Here is an 18,640-nt window from a genome sequence, read left to right as displayed (position 1 = left end):
CCTCTGGTACTAATTCATGCGGAGTGTGATTCCCTTGTCTTGCTGTGATTGATTGCGGCCAAGCAAACCCAACTTGTTTCGTTCCGTTCATTCTGATTTTGTTTTCTGCGGCTACTGTTTTGCAAGAAAATTGTGGCGGTTGTAGAGACATCATCATCCATTGACCAGCCTAAGAGTGTTGCCCAAACTGGTATGCTTCTATGATTTGATTTTTCTCCTCTCAATAGTACATATTGCACTAAGGTATATGGATCAACATTGTTCAGCTACTTGTGACTTTGAATTAGATAAATGAAATCTGTATATTTTTTATATCTCGGGATATCTAGGCTAATCTTCTCATTTGATCATCCACAGGGCATTCTCATTTGAGCACTCTTTATGGCTTTAGTTCAAAATTAATGTTCCTGAGCCTTTTCGTTTGGCTGTGGCTTGTCGTAAACGATCGTAAATTTCGAGCCAGAATAGTATTTTTCTCTCACACAAACCAGCCAGCAGTACTTCTTCACAAACCAGCAACGATACGAACCAGCCAATCGAACATGCTGCCTATCCCCGAGAGTCGCATCCTCTTATTCTGTATCAGTAACCACTCATTCTATTCTCTCACAACTTAATTTATATAAAAGAATTTTAGAAAAGGGACTTGGGGTACCATAAGTACTAGCATAGATTTACTAGAGTCTGTCTAACCAACAACAATGTATTTTATGTAGTTTCAATACATGAATTTTTTTACACCATAAAATTAAGATCCAACAGCCTCCACCCTTCTTCTACCTCCAGCCTCCAACCTTCTTCTATCTTCAGACAATCACAAGATCACAGATCCACAGATCACAACAAATAATTTTTGTCTAGGAAGGACAAATCACAGACCCAGCTGCCGGACGTGCCGAAGATGCCGTCCGTGCCTCCACGCACGCGCGGCTTCTGCTGCTTGTTGGTTGGGCTCTTAACACTGCCACGATGGTGGTGGTCCTCTGCTGCCGCTTTCGGATGCATGCTAGGATGGCGGCGAAGCAGGGAGAGGGAGTGCGTTGGTGTCCTGCTCCTGCTGCCGAAGCTGAACGCCGGCTGGAGGTGGGAGTGGGCAGACACTGGCACTGCCATGGGTTGCTGCAGGGCCATTGCAACACGTACTGTACGATATAAACCCACCCAGCCCAGGCTGCAAGGACCATGGAAGGACAGATCACGAGAAAAAATCCATGTTTTTTTTTTTGCTAAAACACATGTGTGTTGTATAGTATTTCTGGATTTACTATGCTTTTTTTTTCAAATATTGATGTGAAAATGGACTTCAACTGTAATATCATGCATAGATATGTACCCTCACAATGCAGTCCTACTGAGATGCACGTCTTATGAGAAATGATGCAGGCCGTTTGTTTGTGATACAGACCAGACCCGCTCAAACTGTCTTGAGAGATTTATATTTGCATATGAACTGCCATCCAATGTGAAAGTTTCATCTTTAGCTGTGCCTCCTCTTGATAGCATTTTTCATACTGTGCCTCCTCTTGGTAGTGTTAGCTTTGGAAATTTTATAGTAGCTCCATAGTATTATTATGTGTCATCTGTAATTTTTGTAGCCTCAGAATAATTAGTTTGCTAAGGTAACTAATGAGCCCTAGTTTTTATATATAGTAAATAAAAGGAAATAAAAGAAACACGTAGGGATTTTATAGCTAAAACATTATGGAAAATTAGCGCCTTGTTCAACAACGTGGATACATGGCTTAGTATGTTACTCATTAAGACTGACTCGTTAGCTAGTAGTGTAATTACATTTTAGAGTTGCAATCATCGTGATTATTTATATTTCCGCGTCGTGTCCACAAATATCAAAATAGACACAACGTCGGACCATAAAGTCATCTAGGGAAAACAGGAGCAACAGATACATGGATGTCCGTGTCACCACGATGGAATGCTAATCTTTTGGTTATATCTTACCCAGGCAAAGCCCTGGTGCATAACCCCTATTATTCTGCACTTTAATTTATGCTTGTGAATTAAATTTAAGGAGTTGAATGAAACCCACTTGCATATATATATATATACATATATATATATATATATATATATATATATATATATATATATATATATATATATATATATATATATATATATATATATATATCCTTATCCTATGAGTTTTACTAGTATGATAGGATCTTGTAGATTGCTATGCTTCAGGATTTCGATAGAAGTCGGGTGATTTACTGTCACTCGCGAGAGATATGAAAGATATTATTATTGGTATTATATTATTATCACCTAGACTATATATATATGAAAAGAAATGGAGACTGGGCAGGAATATGGTACGTGTATTGGTGGGTGTAAGAGGTTGTGTCCTACGGTCAACGGGGCATAGCTTGGTTACACTGTCCTTCCTGTCCGTGTCGGTTAAGGACCAACCGTTGAATTGGATTCTAGTCAAGTCACGGACTTATTATCCTGAGTACATACTTGTTTATGGGAGCAGGAAAGGCTCGTTGCTCTCTTATCGTGGGTTCTGGCTCTTTCTGGACCGACTGATTGGAGGCGGGGATGATGTAGGTCTAAGCACCATACTAAGTTCGGGACTCAGGTGTGGGGGCTTGGAGTCCAAGTTTGGACGGGGACCTAGACCCCTTGACAGGAGAGTGGTGGGTTGGTCCTGCTTGTGCCTGGGGTACAAGCGGGGCATGTGTTTCGGGATACCCAGGTGGGCACATTGATTCGTGAATCATCGGGTAATCTAGTATGACTTGTCTACAATCTGGCACCGTAGTAAGAACTAGAATATGAAAGATAAAAAAAAATGGTTCTGATTGCTTACCACCTGCTTGAAAGTAACACATGTGCTTACATAGAATAGTTAATTAATGAACTAATGATGACTACTAATGAAATTGAATATAAGGACGCACGTTTAGTAATGCTTCCTGTAGATGCAATAAACCATAAGCCAGATAGCCTTGCATATCCTTGAAGTCTTTTCTTTCCTCCTGGCGGGTAAGTCTTGCGGAGTACAATTGAGTACTCAGGGTTTGTTCTATCCTGTTGCAGATGACAGGAACATGTGGAGCTGACACTTGTGTGTGAAAACCTCCTAGTGGGTTCAGCGAAGATTTCCTTAACGTTGCGGACATAGAGTTTATTTGAAACATCCAACCAGAATATTTTACAATGAAAACTTATAACATGTTATGATATATATAACAGATCATCATGTTAAGGTTTAACTTGTCGTTAAATGGTTTTATTTTCGCTAAAACTCTGATAGCATGGTTATATTCCGCTGTTATAAACAATAAATATTATGCTCTGATGTTGCATGGAAAGTGATGTAAGAAATGTCTTAAGAATGTTATTAGCTTTATTCTCTCATTTGTGATCTTGATAGACCATGTAGGATCGGATAAAAAAATAGATGTTCTATACTTGTCAAAGTGGCTTTGCAAAAGCTGCATACGCTTGGAAAGAGAAGGTGGTCCATACTGAAAAGAAGAGAAAGAGAAAATAAAGGTGAGACATGATGAAAGAAAAAAGTTTCTTTATAAATCACAAATAGTGATAGTCTGTATTGTGTAAATAGTAGTCTCAATATTTCTTAGTCTATATGAATAACTCTATTTGTACTAGAACCATGTTAACCTTTATTGATAGTGCCCTCGTAGCTTCCTGCAGAAGAACTAGGTGCCCAATCTGACAAAAGGCTGGAGCCATCGCTGGGTAAGCGTTGTGAAGAGAGTGCTTGTTAGGCCATGTTTAGTTCCAAAAACTTTTCTCAAAAGTGCTACAGTAGTCATCACATCGAATCTTGCGATACGTGCATGGAGCATTAAATATAGACGAAAAAAACTAATTGCACAGTTTGGTTGAAAATCGCGAGACGAACGTTTTGAGCCAAATTAGTCCATGATTGAATACTAATTACCAAATAAAAACGAATGTGCTACAGTAGCCAAAATCCCAAACTTCACTCAACTAAACAAGGCCTTAGCTTGTGACATGTTTTCGCAGAAGGTGAGTGAGAAAGACTAAAAAGGTTCTGACAAAGGGGGTGTTCGACCGGTCAGGTTACAGCTTGTTCTAGCTTATATCAACCTATTTCAGCTTATTTTCTCTCACAAAATACTATTGAATCATCCAAAATCATCCAAAATCAGTCCAAACCTGACCAAACGTGTTTAAGTGTTGCCCTGGGATGGAATTAAGTTAGCCTCATGTGCTCTCTATCAACATGGCATGTTACTTTAAGCTGCACCATATGATATGATATGCCTACATTGCGCCTGCTCTAAGGCCTTGTTAGGATGTTATCGTATTCACCTCAATCCACGCGTGTTGGATGGATTAGGGTGGAATTTAATTCAAGTTACACTCCAATCCACTCAAACACATATGGATTGATGTGAATACGATAACATCCAAACAAGACTTAAACTAATTTCCCTTTATTTTAGATATCATGTTTTTCCTGTTTTCTCCATTTTATGTCGTACCAATCCTATCCTATTCATATACATATTTTCCATTCATATATGTCTTTTCATTTCTTGACTCTAGACAAAACCAAAAACTTTTTATGCAATCCATACACCCTAAGTTTTAATTTTCCCTTGTTTTGGAATCCTATAGTTTTTAAATTTTGTTCTTTCTTCCTATAATTTTTTTTTCATTCTTATGTTTTACCTTCCTGTGTTCCAAACACGTTCTTAGTTTTTTTTTACTTCCTTTCTTTCTCTTTCACCGTGAGGTTTCACTGCTTGAACACCGGTTCTCATTTCAGAATAAAAACATGGAACAAAATACAAAAAAAATAGCCCAAACATATTTTTTGAAAAGGTTAAAGAATTTATGCTTTGTTCGAAAGTTCTGAAAAGCTGAAAAATAAATGGAAGTCATGCCGCTGGTAGACAGTGAGGCAGATTCACAGATACCTCCCACAATTGGTTCCACGACCCGGCCCACGAACACTTTTGTATGGGCTCAGGGTAGCCCAACCTCAACGTCATCAGCCCACCCATCTCGAGCTCTCTCGTCCCTCTCCGCACCGGCCAAACCACACCACGCCCCGCCCCATGCCCCATGCCCCATGCCCCTCCGCCTCCTCCCGCCGCCCCGCCGCGCCGCCGCGCCACTCCTCACCCCGACCGTCCCCCACCTCGCGCGCCTCCTCCTCGCCCATGCGCCGGACACCCCTCCGCTCCTCCTCGCGCTCCTCCCGGCCTGCTCGGCCCTCCTCACGCCGCTCCTCTCCCACCTCCTCCTCTCGCACTCGCCGCCGCTCCCGGCGCTCTCCCTGTACCGCCGCCTCCTGGCGCTCCGCCACTTCTCCGTGCCGGAGAGCTCCCTCCCGGTCCTGCTCCGCCTCCTCGCGCGCTCCCGCCGCCATGTCCACCTCTCGTTCCCGCTGCTCGAGTCCCTCCCGTCCACGCACCCGCACCTCCTCTCCACGCCCGCGCTCGCCGTCCTCCTCTCGACCGCGCTCTCCGCGTCCGCCCCCGGTGCGTCCTTCGACGCCGCCGTCACCTGCTTCGACTCCGCCGCCCGCGTCTGGGCGCGCGCTGGCAGGGCCTTCGGCGCCGCCGAGCTCAATGCGCTGCTCCGCGCCTTCTGTGCCCGCGGCCGCGTCGCCGAGGCCCGCGCGCTGTTCCACCGCTACTGCGACGCGTACCCGCCTGATACGCGCACGTTCAACACGCTGCTGCTCGGGTTCAAGGAGGCCGGACACGCCCACGCGCTGGACATATTCTACCATGACGCCGTGCTGCGGGGCTTCGTGCCGGACGCCGTATCGTACTGCGTGAGGATGGACGCTTACTGCAAGAAAGGCAGGTTCCTGGACGCCCTCGAGCTGCTTGAGGAAATGCGCAACAAGGGGGACTGCAAGCCCACGCTGCAGGTGTTCACCACATTGATATACGGAGCTGGGATTGTGAGGAGTGCGGCGAGGGCACGCCACCTATTTGATGAAATGGAGAAGTGTGGAGTCACTCCTGACCGCGGTGCTCATAATGCGCTCATGGGAGCTTATGTGAGGGGTAGGGATCTGCAGTCTGCCATGGCGGTGATGGGTGACATGGAGAGAGAGGGGATCGGTCTAGATGATGTTAGCTACAACACGATGCTTTGCGGGTTTCAGAGAGTTGGCGACTTGGAGGGGATCTGGAAAGTGTACAGTAAGATGGTTAGCTCAGGGTTTATGCCGAGGACCAGGACGACGATGCTGCTCATGAAGGTCTTCTGCGAGAATGGACGACCTGACCTTGGGCTGGAGCTGTGGGATTATCTGATGGGAAAGGGATGTGTACCTCACCGGCATGCATTGGACATTCTGGTTACCGGTTTATGCTGTAGAGGTGTGGTTTCTGAGGCGTACAGGTGTTTCAGGGAAATAATTGAGATGGGGATGGCACCAACAGACCGAGCATTTAGGGTTTTAGAAGGTTTTTTAAGGCGGACACGGGAATACAGGAAGGTTGAGGAGATTAGTCAAATGATGAAGGCTGCCCAGCTGGAGGGGCATCAGATTGAAGAAGAGGCTGCGTGAGCAGGAGAACTACTGCAGTTGCTTTTCCTTGATGAAATCATCGGATTGTGTTAACCGTTGTATGATGGCCTGTGATATCAAGGGTGCAATGCTGCAGTGCCAAGCTTTTTACATCTGTGGATAACAGGGAATAAATGTGTATCTTGAAGCTGGCAATTTAAGAGTCCCAACATACCAGATACGGAGAAGCTCCTAACTATTAAGAGTTTTGGACCTGGTGAAGGGTTTATTGCTGGAAGTATGTTCAGCTCAAGAAACTGAAGTTTCAGTTCTGTGGAAAAAGCTTGGCCTTTGCCAAGAAGAGGCGCTTGAAATATGAAACCGATGCATTGGTATGATCCAGTGCGAAATGTAATGATTATACACTGAATTAACAACAGTTGGAACTTGGAAGTTTATTTCATTATCTTTCAGAGTTAAGGTTGTGAGTTCTATTTTTGTCAAACTCATGATTTCTGTTTTGTCGAGTCACAGAATTCTTGTACATAACAATTATAATTTTCACGTTGCACATAGGAATCAGAACTATAAGGCTGAAATAGGAAATGTCACCAGAAAGTGTGTGTGTATGTTTTTTTTTGGGGGGGGGGGGGGGGGGGGGGGGGGGGGGGAGGTTGATGTGGTACTTGGGAAGGTTGAGATAGAATTGTATGGTCATCAAACTGAAGAAGCTGTTTGAGCACTCTTGTGGTTGCTTTTCCTGAGGAAACGATGGCTTCTGATGTCAAGGGTGAAATGTAGCAATTGCCGAGCTTTATAGAACCCTAAAGAACAGGGAATGAATGGGTAGCTGACTGAAGCTGTCAATTGTGAGGAAGTGAAGGAGCTCCTATTTTCAGTTGTGCGGAAAAAGCTTTGCCTTTGTCTAGACAAGCCACTTCAAATTTGAAATTGATGTGAACCACTGTAAAATCCACTGTCAAATGTAATTGATGATTAGTCATTGATTTAATAACTGTGGGAATAATATCTTTTATATACTTGAAAGGGTTGTAAGCTTTGCTCTGTTCAACTAAAAGATCTTTTTTTTTGTCAAGTCAGAGAATTCTTGCATGACAATCTGTATTGGTCATCAGTTCGTTGATTCATTGCAATGACAGAAATATAAGACTGAACACTGGACATTCACCAGAAAACCGAGTTTCGTTGTGATCATTGATGCACAAATGAACTCTCGCGTTTCTATTCTGTGAGCTGAACAGCCAAGATGGAAGGTATTTTTTCCCTCAGTTTTTGTGTCACAGCTACTCTTACTGTCATTACACCAGCTGCAGGTCCACTGATCCGGATCTTAATGATATACCCATCAATCTGGAGAAGCTCGAGGCTTCCACCTCCGGTGCCGGAGAGGTACGGTCTGATCTCATCAAGCACCTGCACGAACAGACAGTCCTCAGAATCACAGTTTGATCACGATCATCTGCAGCAGCAGAGCACAGCTTTTTAATTTGCAGGCTTGCGTCCAATCGAGAGCTGACCTTCTCGACGTTGTCGGCGGTGAGGTCGAGGCCGGTCTCTGTGTCGACGATCTGCTCGACCTCGAGGATGTCGGGGATCTTGTCGCGGAGGCGCGTCTCGATGCCCATCTTGAGCGTCATGGTGGAGCTGGGGCAGGAGCCGCACGCCCCCTGCAGCTTGAGCACGACGACGAGGCCGTCGATCTCGTGCAGCGCCACGTTGCCGCCGTCCGCCATCAGGCTCGGCCGCACCTCGTCCAGCACCTTCTCCACGTTCTCCTCCGTCAGCGGAAGCACGCGCACGGCCCACCCTGCAGCAGGTTACACACACGCATACACTGATCGTTCAGACTTGCACCTTGTTGAATGCTGTGACTATGATTTTGCAGAAGAAAAAAGAGGAAAAAACTGTGACGAACAGACCTGCTCGGTGTCGTCGGTGGTCGGGCGTCGTCTGCAGCGACGTGTGGCTGAAGCTGAGCCGGCCATGGGCGAGGGAGCTTGGAGAACTCTGTGGAGAGAATCACGGGCAGGTCAGTGGCGGAGGCAGCCAAAAGGAAGAATGGGTGAGGATAAGGCTGGCGGCGATCGAGGTGAGGTTACCTTGCCGCGGAGGGTGGCTGCGAGGGGGGAGCTGCAGGTGGCCGCGGCCGCCGCTTGCCGGAGACAGAGCCTCATCTGAATCTCTGCCGATCTTTTTTCAGCAGCCAAGAGATGTGGCCATGTGGGGAGTTGGTTGTCCGTTGCTGATTCATTCGTTTCCTGGAGGGATGTGGTTCGCCGTCGCCGAGGCCTTGTTGGGCTGAAACTTTTGAGCATACGGATCCACTGTCCAGAGCCCATGGCCCACTATTACTTTATTTTTTGACGGAGGTAAACTCTACATTTACAGAAGGAAAAAGTCACGTTAGCTCATCAACTTTCGCAAAAGTCCATTTTTTCTTCCTGAACTCCAAAACCAGGCAAAACACCTCCCTCAACTTTTAAAACCGTTCATCTTACCTCACTGACCCTGTTATAAGCAATTTTGAAGGCGGTTTTATCTTTATCTTTTTTATTTATTTCGGTTGAATCTTTGAAAAATCATAATAAATCATAGAAAAATCATAAAATGGAAAATCCATTTTTTTACTACAACGAGTAGATCTACATAGTGAACATATAATATGGTATGCTTGAGTATAAAGTTTTTGCTATGGCTTTAGATCTATACTTTTATGTAATTAATTGGAATAATTTATAGCTGCAGTTTCTATGGTCTAATTGTGATAAATTTTTATGATAGGCTAATTATTGTATGATTGAACTGTAGTAAAAATTTCATACTCATTGGATCATGTATAGCTTAGTTATATATTTATTTATATTTAATAAGCATAAACCTAAATAAAATCTATAACTAAGTTATACATGATCCAATGAGTATAAAATTGTTACTACAATTTAAGCATACAATAATTAGCCCACCATAAAAATTTCACCACAATTGGACCACAGAAACTACAGCTATGAATTATTCTATTTAATTATAGAAAAGCATATATCTAAAAACATAGTAAAAACTTTGTACTAAATCATATCATATTATATGTTCACTGTGTAGATCTACTCATATGGAGTCCAACAAAATTGAATTTTCTATTTTATGATTTTTCTGTGATTTACTAAGATTTTTCAAAGATTTAGCTAAAATAAAAAAAAAGATAAAGATAAAACCGCATTCAAAACTGCTTATAATAGGGCCAAGGAAGTAAGATGAACGGTTTTAAAAGTTGAGGGAGATGTTTTGTCCGGTTTTGAAGTTCAGGAAGGAAAACGAACTTTCGCGAAAGTTGAGAAGGTAACGTTGATCTTTTTTTTCTTTATAGAAAGCAACCAGGGCCCACTATTACTGCCAACCCAGTCCATTCTTAACGATTGCAACCTGGCTAAGAAAAAGTCAGGGTTTTTTGGGCTGTTTTTAACGATTGAACTGGCCCTGGGCTCCAAAGGCCAGCTGAACTCGCCGACAATTGGCTTTGAACTGGCCCCGGGGGTCTCCCCTCCTACGTCACCATAGTTCGCAGTACCATCGCTTAAGTAAAGTCTTCGCCGCCGCCGCCGCATCCTCTCACCGCCGCCGTCGCCGACTAACCCGATTCCCCTGTTACCCTCTACCATCACATCTGTTCCTCTTGGGGCGCCAACCCCAGCGACCGCTTGTTACCCGATCCCCGTGATCGGGCGTGACTATCTGGACCCCTCTCGCAGTTCGCCGGAGGACGCGACGGGGAACTTCTGGCCACGGCAGGGGTAACTGAGTAAGGTGCGTACCACCGTGGTGGTCTAGCGCTTTCCGTTTCCTGGTTAATTGTTGTCATGCTTGTTTCACTCAGGTCCTTGGATATGGTTTATGCCGAGCTCTGATGTCAATGTTACGCGGGGAAGATCGTATTTTTGCCAGTGGCGCAACAGGATCGGATCCCAAACGACGAAATCACAGGGATCCTGTAGCAAAAATTGGATCTTTGGACAATTTTGGATCCCAAGTGACTGAATAAATAGGATCCTAGCAGAAGATGTATGCAACCCATATCTTTGGACAATTTCTCATCCGAAGCGGCTCAATAACTGGGATCCTCTAGCAGAAGTTGTATACTGCCCATTTTGATATTTCCACAGTTCTTGGATCCAGACTGTTGTATACTGCCCATTTTGATATACATCAGTTGGACGAGGGTTCACCACACACAAGTGGACGAGGGTTCACCACACCTCATCATCCAAGTATTTCATCAGTTGTAAAAGAAGCTACATCAGACTCCAACATTTTTGGTGTCATGTCAGGGGGGCTGCCGGAGGACGTCTTGATGAAGATATTTGCAACTCTTGAGGTTCCTGACCTTGTCCGTGCAGGCTCTGTCTGCTCCTCTTGGCTCCATGCCTACAATTGCCTTCGGAAACTTGGGGCTAGTATTCAGCCACAAACACCAAACCTCATATACACCAATAAGTCTTCAGGTGCAAGCGCTGCAGGTTTCTACAGCCTCGTGGAGAACAAGCCATACACATTTACTCTCCCAGACCCTCCTATCCGTAGCAGGTACCTGATTGGCTCTGCCTACGGTTGGGTTGTCACCGCTGACGAGAGGTCTGAGCTTCACCTTGTCAACCCCATCACTCGTGACCAGATTGCCCTCCCTTCCGTCACCACCATTGAGCAGGTAAAAGCCATCTATGACAGCGACGGTGCTATTCACATGTACAAGTACTCAAGGTACACCGGGACCCACGGTGAACTCGACCCACCATCAGTCTTGCGCCTTGACAAGCTGCGGGACTATATATTTCACAAGGCATTTTTGTCCTCTGATCCGTCCACAGGAAACTACATTGTAGTGCTCATCCATCACCCATACTGGCAGATTTCATTTGCAAGAGGCGGGGATGAACACTGGACTTGGTTGCCATATCATTCTTGCTATACAGATTGTGCTTTCAAGGATGAGCTATTGTATGCATTGTTAGTTGATGGAGGAATCCATGCATACAATCTATATGACCCTGCAGTAAAACCACGAGTTGTCATGGAGGGGCTTAAGGGCTGCCTCCCTCCTAAAGTGTACATTACTCAAGCTCCATGCGGAGATCTGCTGCAAATTTGGAAGGTGAGTGAATATTCTGATCAGGAGGTTGAAGATGTTTCTGAACCTGATTTAGACCCACCAGATGATGATGAATATTTCTCAGTATCAGAAGATGAATCAGAATATGAGGTAGACACTGTGCCATATAGACACTATACCACTGTGTTCAAAGTATATAGAGTGAACTTGACAGCAATGAAGCTTGTGGAGATAAGTTGCTTGGGTGACAACATACTATTTCTCAAAGTTCAAAAAGGCGACGCCTTAGGCGCGCCTAGTCGCTAGTCGATGGGTTCCTGCTTGGCCTATGGGGGTAGGCGGACATCCAGGCGCAAGGCGGCGATTCGGCGGGCTAGGCGGCGCGGAGGCGCGAACGCGCGGAAAATTGCCGCAGCGGGAGATCGCCGGTGGTGGAGGAGGAGCTGCGAGCGGCGGCGTGCGCGGGCGGTGGCGGGCGCGCACTAGAGCAGAGAGAGAGATGCCGGAGAGGAGAGGAAGAGGAATTGGTGGCGGCGGCGGCTGATGCGGGAGGAAGCGGATGCGGCTTGCGGCGTCGAGAGGATGCGGGAGACCGAGATGCGGCGTCGTGCAGGAGACGAGTAGATGGATAAGGTTGGAGACCTGGAGTGGGATAAGGATGGAATAGTGGGCTGGACTGTTGCCTCTTGGGCCTTTCTATCTCTCTAAGCCAGCCTTTCTATCTATCTAAGCCCACTATTCAGCTGTTTATTTTTTCTTTTAGAATATAAATATATGTATATTAGTATATATACAAAACGCCTTGGAACGCCTAGGCTGGCCTAGGCGCTAGGCTAAGGGTCAGCGTCTAGAAAGCGCCTAGTGCCTTCTTGAACTTTGCTTATTTCTTGGGCTTAACCAATCAATTTGTCTATGTGCCAAAGAATATCTGCAGTTGAAGGGGAATCATGTCTACTTTACTGATGATGATGAGCACGTCATATGGATTTAAGAATAAAGGCCATAAAATGGGAGTTTTTAACTTGGGTAATAAAATTAGCGAGAAAATTGTTTCTCCTCGGATTTGGTCCAACTGGCCAGCCCCCATCTGGATAGTACCAAATCCTAGAAAGATGAATTCGGCGTTCCTCAGGTGCCAGATCTTGTCCTCCTATAAATAAAATATTAATCTTGTACCTTCATATTATCATGCAACTTCAAACCATAGAGTATTGTGAAGAGCATATGAGAATATGTTTGTTGCTTGCTGCAAAAGGATTACCACTATCGGGCTCATCATAACTCTTCATCTTTCATATTTATAATTCTGCTGTGCTAGGAATCAGCCATAGTTCCCCAGTGGTATTGCGGAAATAGTTTCACTGTTCTGTGTATTTCTTTTTGAGGACCTAGTTCTTTTGGAGAAACATTTTTTGATCAGTGACTGGAAAAATCTATAGTGAATGGGGGTATTTGTTGGATGCTTGTTTGTTACATTAATAATGAAGAAATAGCCATCATATGTATGAGTTACTTTTAGTGTGAGTTGATGTTAATGGGAATCTTTGACAGCACAAGCATTTATTTCCTCAAATTCCACCCATGACTCAGTCTGGATATGTGAATTGATGCTGTATTTCAGAGCAGAGAGATAATTTTGCCCTTTTCGTGTATTTGATTGAAGGGGGGGTTGATAACTTTGAGTCAAATCATATGAAAATTCAGATAACTCTGTACATAATGTACCTATATTTGAAATTTTTCCCCAAGGAAATTGGTATTTTTGTGTGGGTGGTCATAAAGCACATTTGACGGCCCTCTCGTTGCTGATTCAGAAGTTATTTGATCGCTGTACGTGAGCATCATTTCGCCATATCACAGTAAAGAGTTGTGCATCTAAGATTTGGTTGTATCATAAGTCTATGCTTAGATAATAATGTTCGCACTTGCTGTTTGAACTGTCGCTGTTAACTGTTATTATTCTTGCAGAACTGTAATTTTGCTGCTCTATACTTTGTACACGATCAACAGATCTGTTGAATGATGGCTGTTTTTGCTGAATACCTGATTTGCTGATTCTGCAATGTTGAACCTTGGATCTGTGAAACTTATGTCCCTATGGCTGTTCTGCCTTTCTATGCTAGTCTTGGTAAGCTCTGAGTACATGAATTGGCTAATGATTTCAAACGTCGTAAGCATGCAACATGAAGTTATGGGGTTCAAATATAAAAGTTGATCCTAACAAGGTGGAAACAAACATGGTATGACTTTGCTCTATAGTCTATACTCAATCTGGTTTGAGTGCATAATTCTTCCTTGTTTATCTTCTGGCAATTCTAGAGAATCCTTCTCCTGGTGCTGCTGCTACATTTACATGAGATGCAGCAAATGGCTATAGCATATTGCTGCTACTGACACCAGATGCTGGTCAGCCATCTTATTCTAATCCTGAGTCAACCATACAATATGATACAAATTTCACAGAAATAAAAGACTATATCCCATTTGTTTCTTTAAAAGAAAACTCCATCTCGATGCCGGTTGCTGATCCTCTAGCTAGAGCCTGCAGGTACACGAACAGGCAGGCCGGCCGGTAGCTGGAACTGGAAGTTTCCATGTCCCCCCTAGTGTTTATCATCTCTTAATCCCATTTGTACTTTGTGTATCGCATCAACTGTCGGTTCGACTGTTCTCGGCTTTCGCAAGCTTCCCTTTCATAAGCGAACAATACTGTTTCTGATTAATATGAGGGTGCCAGATTGGAGCCTTATAGTCTCGATGGAAAATGAAATAGTTATGTTTCATTTCACTTTCTTGATATTATCATTCTTTACTTTTGAAGAAGGGAAATCTATGCATGTTTATCATGAGAACCCTGGGGGCGATATTAAAGGCAAATTGCACGCCAGGCACATATCCTACTTGCATATATCAGCATTACATATTAATAGTATTCTGATTGAGAGCAACTACTTGCATCTGTTCGCTAGTTGTGATCCGAGAATAAATTGCAGGTTTTGCTGTTTGGATTCTGTAGTAAGCAGCAACATTCTAAATTCAGGAACCTAATTGTTGTTACCAAGAATATCATACAGTGAGAAATTTAGTCTTCTAGAAGTAATGTATTCTGGATTACGCTAGTGCAAAAAGATTAATTCTGATGCACGCCAATACTGAAATTTGTAAATGTGATAAAAAAAATTCTGTATTGACCCTGTTGGTCTTCATCTGAATCTCTGCCGATCCATTTTTTCGCCCCAGTTCGTCGCGAGGCAAGGAGTTCGTTCTCCGTTGCTGATTCATTCGTTTCCTCTTTCTGGATGTGGTTCGCCGTCGCCGAGGCCTTGTTAGGCTGAAACTTTTGAGTATGCAGATCCACGGTCCAGAGCCCATGGCCCACTATTACTTTTTTTGGACGGAGGTAAACCTCTGCTATTCTTAACCATTATTACTGCCAGCCCATCCTATTCTTAATCATTGCAACCTGACTCAAAGAGAGAGAGAGGAGGAGATTTTCGGGCTGTTTTAAACGATTCGACTGGTCCTTTCTGGGCTCCAAAGGCCAGCTGAACTCGCCGACAATTGGCTTGGACTGTGGATTGTGCTATCTGCTATGTGCAGATTTCGATTGTAGAATGAGGACGACGATGATTACGTAGGATCGCGTTAAACCAGTATGGGCATAGACTGATTTATTAAAGAGAAGTAGGTCCCCGTCCATGCAAACTGTCGTAAAACATAAAGGAAAAGAGAAGGAAAGATCCTAATCTTAGTCAGTATATATGTGAGCTTTTACTAAACTCTTAAGTCTGGATAGGATTATATATACATAGGAGTTCTATGTTATAATTACTAATATTCAGAGGAATAAATAATAGTCTCCCAATTTTGTGACTATTTGTTTTCTACTTTCATCTATTGTGTTGATCATGAGAGACAGAGAGAGAAAGGTCCTAACCGCTGACAACATATTTTATAAAACGTTATCAGCACGACAAACTCTACGTCGACACTCATGCCAACGTCTCTGCCATGACTACTTCGACGACATCGACGTCCCCCGACGTTGTTAGCGAAACTGATCTGCTACCTCTACCTGCTGTTAATATGCACTGCATCAGCATGTACCGTCGCCGTCAAGCAGACAGTTCTACGATAATGATAAACGCCCTACGCGGTATGTATCTACTAACCACTGTCCTACGCGGCACGTGAAGTAGATCAACTGACATCATTGATCAATTGAGGTATGAATAATTACCTGATTAAATTAGCATCGCACAAAGTATAAAATTATTTGTGTTTTTGCTTTTTAATCTACTACCGCAATTCGGCCACGAAAAACACGTACGCATCTTGTCTTCTTGGATTGTAACGTGAAGGCCGACACCAGCATGAAGCTGTATATACGTATATGAATCCTGTACGATGGGACAAATTCATGTCACCACCGGCCAATGCGTTATTAGCACTGAAGCCACCATAGCGTTTTTTTTACGTTGCCGATGTGATTTTTTCCTGAGGCCTAGTTGCCTAGAAGCATCACGTACGTTTTGCTATTGATCAAAGCCATATCGCGAACTTGAGTCATAGCAAACAGCCGCAGCCTCGCAGGTTGTTATCGGCTGGTAACCGAGCACTAATCCTCACCGAAGCACCTCCACGCGAATACCTACACCTGTGCAGTTGCCGCGCCTCGCCGTTCGTCCGGCCGCAGCGAGCCGATGCGATCCACCGCCCGCCCGCAGCAAGCCGATGCTCACCCGCAGGAGATCTGCCGCGCCTCGATGTCTATCTACCCGCTCACAAGCGAGTCGCAGATGCCGTTTGCCCGACTGCATGTGAGCTACCACAACTCACTGTCACGGTCTGGAGAAGTCCAAAGCTGAAGAGGGAGAGAAGACCTAGTATCAGATATGTTGGTCCAGAATGAGTGACCAGCAGACCCATTGCATCGGAAGAGTCCGTTGTTCCCACAACAGCGGTAAGCGAGGAGTAGAAAAGGAGAGGGATGAAAGCTGATTCGTTTTGTCTTGGTTGGCGTCAGACTTAGGCGGCGAGCTGCGGCTCGAGAACGCCGGCGACCTTCATTACCGTCGATCTCTGTATCCAGCCACTCAACTGTTGAATCCTAAATAGAACTATCGTAGCTACCTCTGTCGTTACATTTAGTATCAGACTCAGTTCGATTCATCTCGTTCCCACCCTAATCCACCCTGTTCCGCGTTTCGATCCGCCGAATTCGAGCTGCCTTGATTACAGGATTACAGGAATCTTGAGATCATACGTATCCTAACAGATCTCGTATTATCTTTAGGATATCTTCCCGGTGTCTTACGGGAGACGCCGAGCAAAGTCGTGCCCCGCAAGGCTTGGTCTTGTGGGCTGGGCCACCCCTGGGGGCGCAGCCCATGTGGTCTGCCGTGGGTATCCGGGATCGTACCCCCACAACTAGTCCCCGAGCATCTTGTATCCGTGGTGCAACGCCGTCTTGAGCTTGTCCGAGTAGGTGCTGAAAGGATAAAGATGCCCAAGAGGGGGTGAATTGGGTTAATTCTATTTTTTTTTACAATAATTAAACTCTACGGTTAGCCTACTTCACCCCTTGTGCCTAGAAAGTGTTTCTATTGTTCTAACGCACAAAAATTTAGCAACCTATATTCCAATCCTACTCTAGCATGACAATTCTATGAATGTAAAGACAAGAATTGAATTGTTCAAAGTAAATGCTTAAAGTACAGAGAGAAGGAGGAAAGCGGCGATGTTTTACTGAGGTATCGGAGAGTCGTCACTCTCCACTAGTCCTCGTTGGAGCACCCGCGCAAGGGTATAGCTTCCTCTTGATTCGCGCAAGGATCAAGTGCTCTCTACGGGTTGATTCTTCGACACTCCGTCGCGGTGAATCACCCACAACCGCTCACAACTTGAGTTGGGTCATCCACAAGCTCCGTCGGATGATCACCAATCTTCCAATCACCACCAAGCCGTCTAGGTGATGGCGATCACCAAGAGTAACAACCACGAACTCTCACTTGACCACGACAAGCCTAATAAGAAGGGTGGATGCACACTTTGCTACTCTTGCTTTCACTAATGAGGCCTCTCTCTTGGATTCTCAAATGTCAATCACCTCGCTAGAACCTTGCTCTTCTTAGCACTCTCAAGGGTGTTTCTCAGCTGTTGTAATGAGCAAAAGTGATCCCTTGAGTGAATAGAGGAAGTATTTATAATCCCTCATTTAAAATGAACCGTTATGTGTCTTAGCACTGATCGGACGCGTCCAGTCACGAAAATTGCCCTCTGGAACCTTACCGATGTTGACCGGACTCTGGCACCCAGCGTCCAGTCACTTTGCTACTCAGCGTCCGGTCAGTAGCCAGAACCTGACCAGCGTCTGGTCAGCACTGTCCTGACGCGTCCGATCATGATTCTCCCTCTCTAGAACATTACTGGAGTTGACTGGACTCTGGCACCCAGCGTCCGTCACTCACCTCTTAGCGTCCAGTCGCATCCAGACGACTTTACCTTGATCAAATAAACTGATCGGACTCTGCGCCAGCGTCCGGTCACACCGGAATCAGCATCCGGTCAGCATTTGACCCTCCATTCACTTTCAACTCGCAATCATATGTGAATGAAGTTTGCTCTAATTGATCTTAGGGCTTTTTAGGAGCTACCTAGTGCTAGATTTGACAAGTGTGCACCACACCTAACCCACTAGACTCACCTAGGTCAAGCTACTCGTCCATACCCCCTTAATAGTACGACCAAAGGAAAAACAAAGTCCTAAACTACTCTAAGTGTCTCTTCAACTCTAAAAGACACTTAGAACTAGTTCATCCTTAACCTTGTCGTCCATCCTTTAAAAACCAAAACGATTTCCATCGTAGGGGCATGACAACCATGATTGCCCAATCAATTGCTATTACCATGACCTAACTTAATGGCATCTGTAAAAACACGTTAGTCACAGTAATCATGTATTGTCATTAATCACCGAAATCCAACTAGGGGTCTAGATGCTTTCAATCTACCCCTTTTTGGTG

The 18,640-nt window shown here is 44.7% G+C and overlaps 3 protein-coding genes across 3 annotated transcripts; 2 read left to right on the top strand and 1 right to left on the bottom strand.

Annotated features, from left to right (window-relative positions):
• Positions 1 to 5,095: 5,095 nt before the first annotated feature.
• Positions 5,096 to 6,553, top strand: LOC136526511 (pentatricopeptide repeat-containing protein At3g61360-like). The gene has a single exon (XM_066519157.1). The coding sequence runs from the start codon at positions 5,096 to 5,098 to the stop codon at positions 6,551 to 6,553; it is 1,458 nt and encodes a 485-aa protein (XP_066375254.1).
• A 1,041-nt stretch (positions 6,554 to 7,594) lies between these two features.
• On the bottom strand, positions 7,595 to 8,768 carry LOC136529356 (nifU-like protein 3, chloroplastic). Its single transcript, XM_066522429.1, has 4 exons — positions 8,614 to 8,768; positions 8,434 to 8,521; positions 8,032 to 8,321; positions 7,595 to 7,927 (listed from the first exon to the last, which is right to left on the bottom strand). Exons 1-4 carry the CDS (start codon positions 8,686 to 8,688, stop codon positions 7,736 to 7,738), a joined length of 645 nt encoding a protein of 214 aa, XP_066378526.1. The 5' UTR covers positions 8,689 to 8,768; the 3' UTR covers positions 7,595 to 7,735.
• A 1,250-nt stretch (positions 8,769 to 10,018) lies between these two features.
• LOC136528658 (F-box protein KIB4-like) lies at positions 10,019 to 13,738 on the top strand. Its single transcript, XM_066521620.1, has 2 exons — positions 10,019 to 10,315; positions 10,386 to 13,738. The coding sequence occupies exon 2, from the start codon at positions 10,830 to 10,832 to the stop codon at positions 11,919 to 11,921; it is 1,092 nt and encodes a 363-aa protein (XP_066377717.1). The 5' UTR covers positions 10,019 to 10,315; positions 10,386 to 10,829; the 3' UTR covers positions 11,922 to 13,738.
• Positions 13,739 to 18,640: the final 4,902 nt, after the last annotated feature.

This window comes from Miscanthus floridulus, chromosome 19 (assembly GCF_019320115.1).
Source record: "Miscanthus floridulus cultivar M001 chromosome 19, ASM1932011v1, whole genome shotgun sequence".
Taxonomy (NCBI): Eukaryota; Viridiplantae; Streptophyta; class Magnoliopsida; order Poales; family Poaceae; genus Miscanthus; species Miscanthus floridulus.
The sequence above is the reverse complement of the archived record's forward strand: the minus strand, read 5'-3'. Positions and strand labels throughout refer to the sequence as shown.

Excerpts from the sequence above, each read along its gene's own strand:
- LOC136526511 (XM_066519157.1), top strand. The coding sequence starts at position 5,096 with ATGCCCCTCCGCCTCCTCCCGCCGCCCCGCCGCGCCGCCGCGCCACTC.
- LOC136529356 (XM_066522429.1), bottom strand. The coding sequence starts at position 8,688 with ATGAGGCTCTGTCTCCGGCAAGCGGCGGCCGCGGCCACCTGCAGCTCC. Across the intron at positions 8,322-8,433 it reads CCACCGACGACACCGAGCAG|GGTGGGCCGTGCGCGTGCTT; the intron begins GTCTGTTCGTCA and ends AACCTGCTGCAG. Across the intron at positions 7,928-8,031 it reads CCGCCGACAACGTCGAGAAG|GTGCTTGATGAGATCAGACC; the intron begins GTCAGCTCTCGA and ends CTGTTCGTGCAG.
- LOC136528658 (XM_066521620.1), top strand. The coding sequence starts at position 10,830 with ATGTCAGGGGGGCTGCCGGAGGACGTCTTGATGAAGATATTTGCAACT.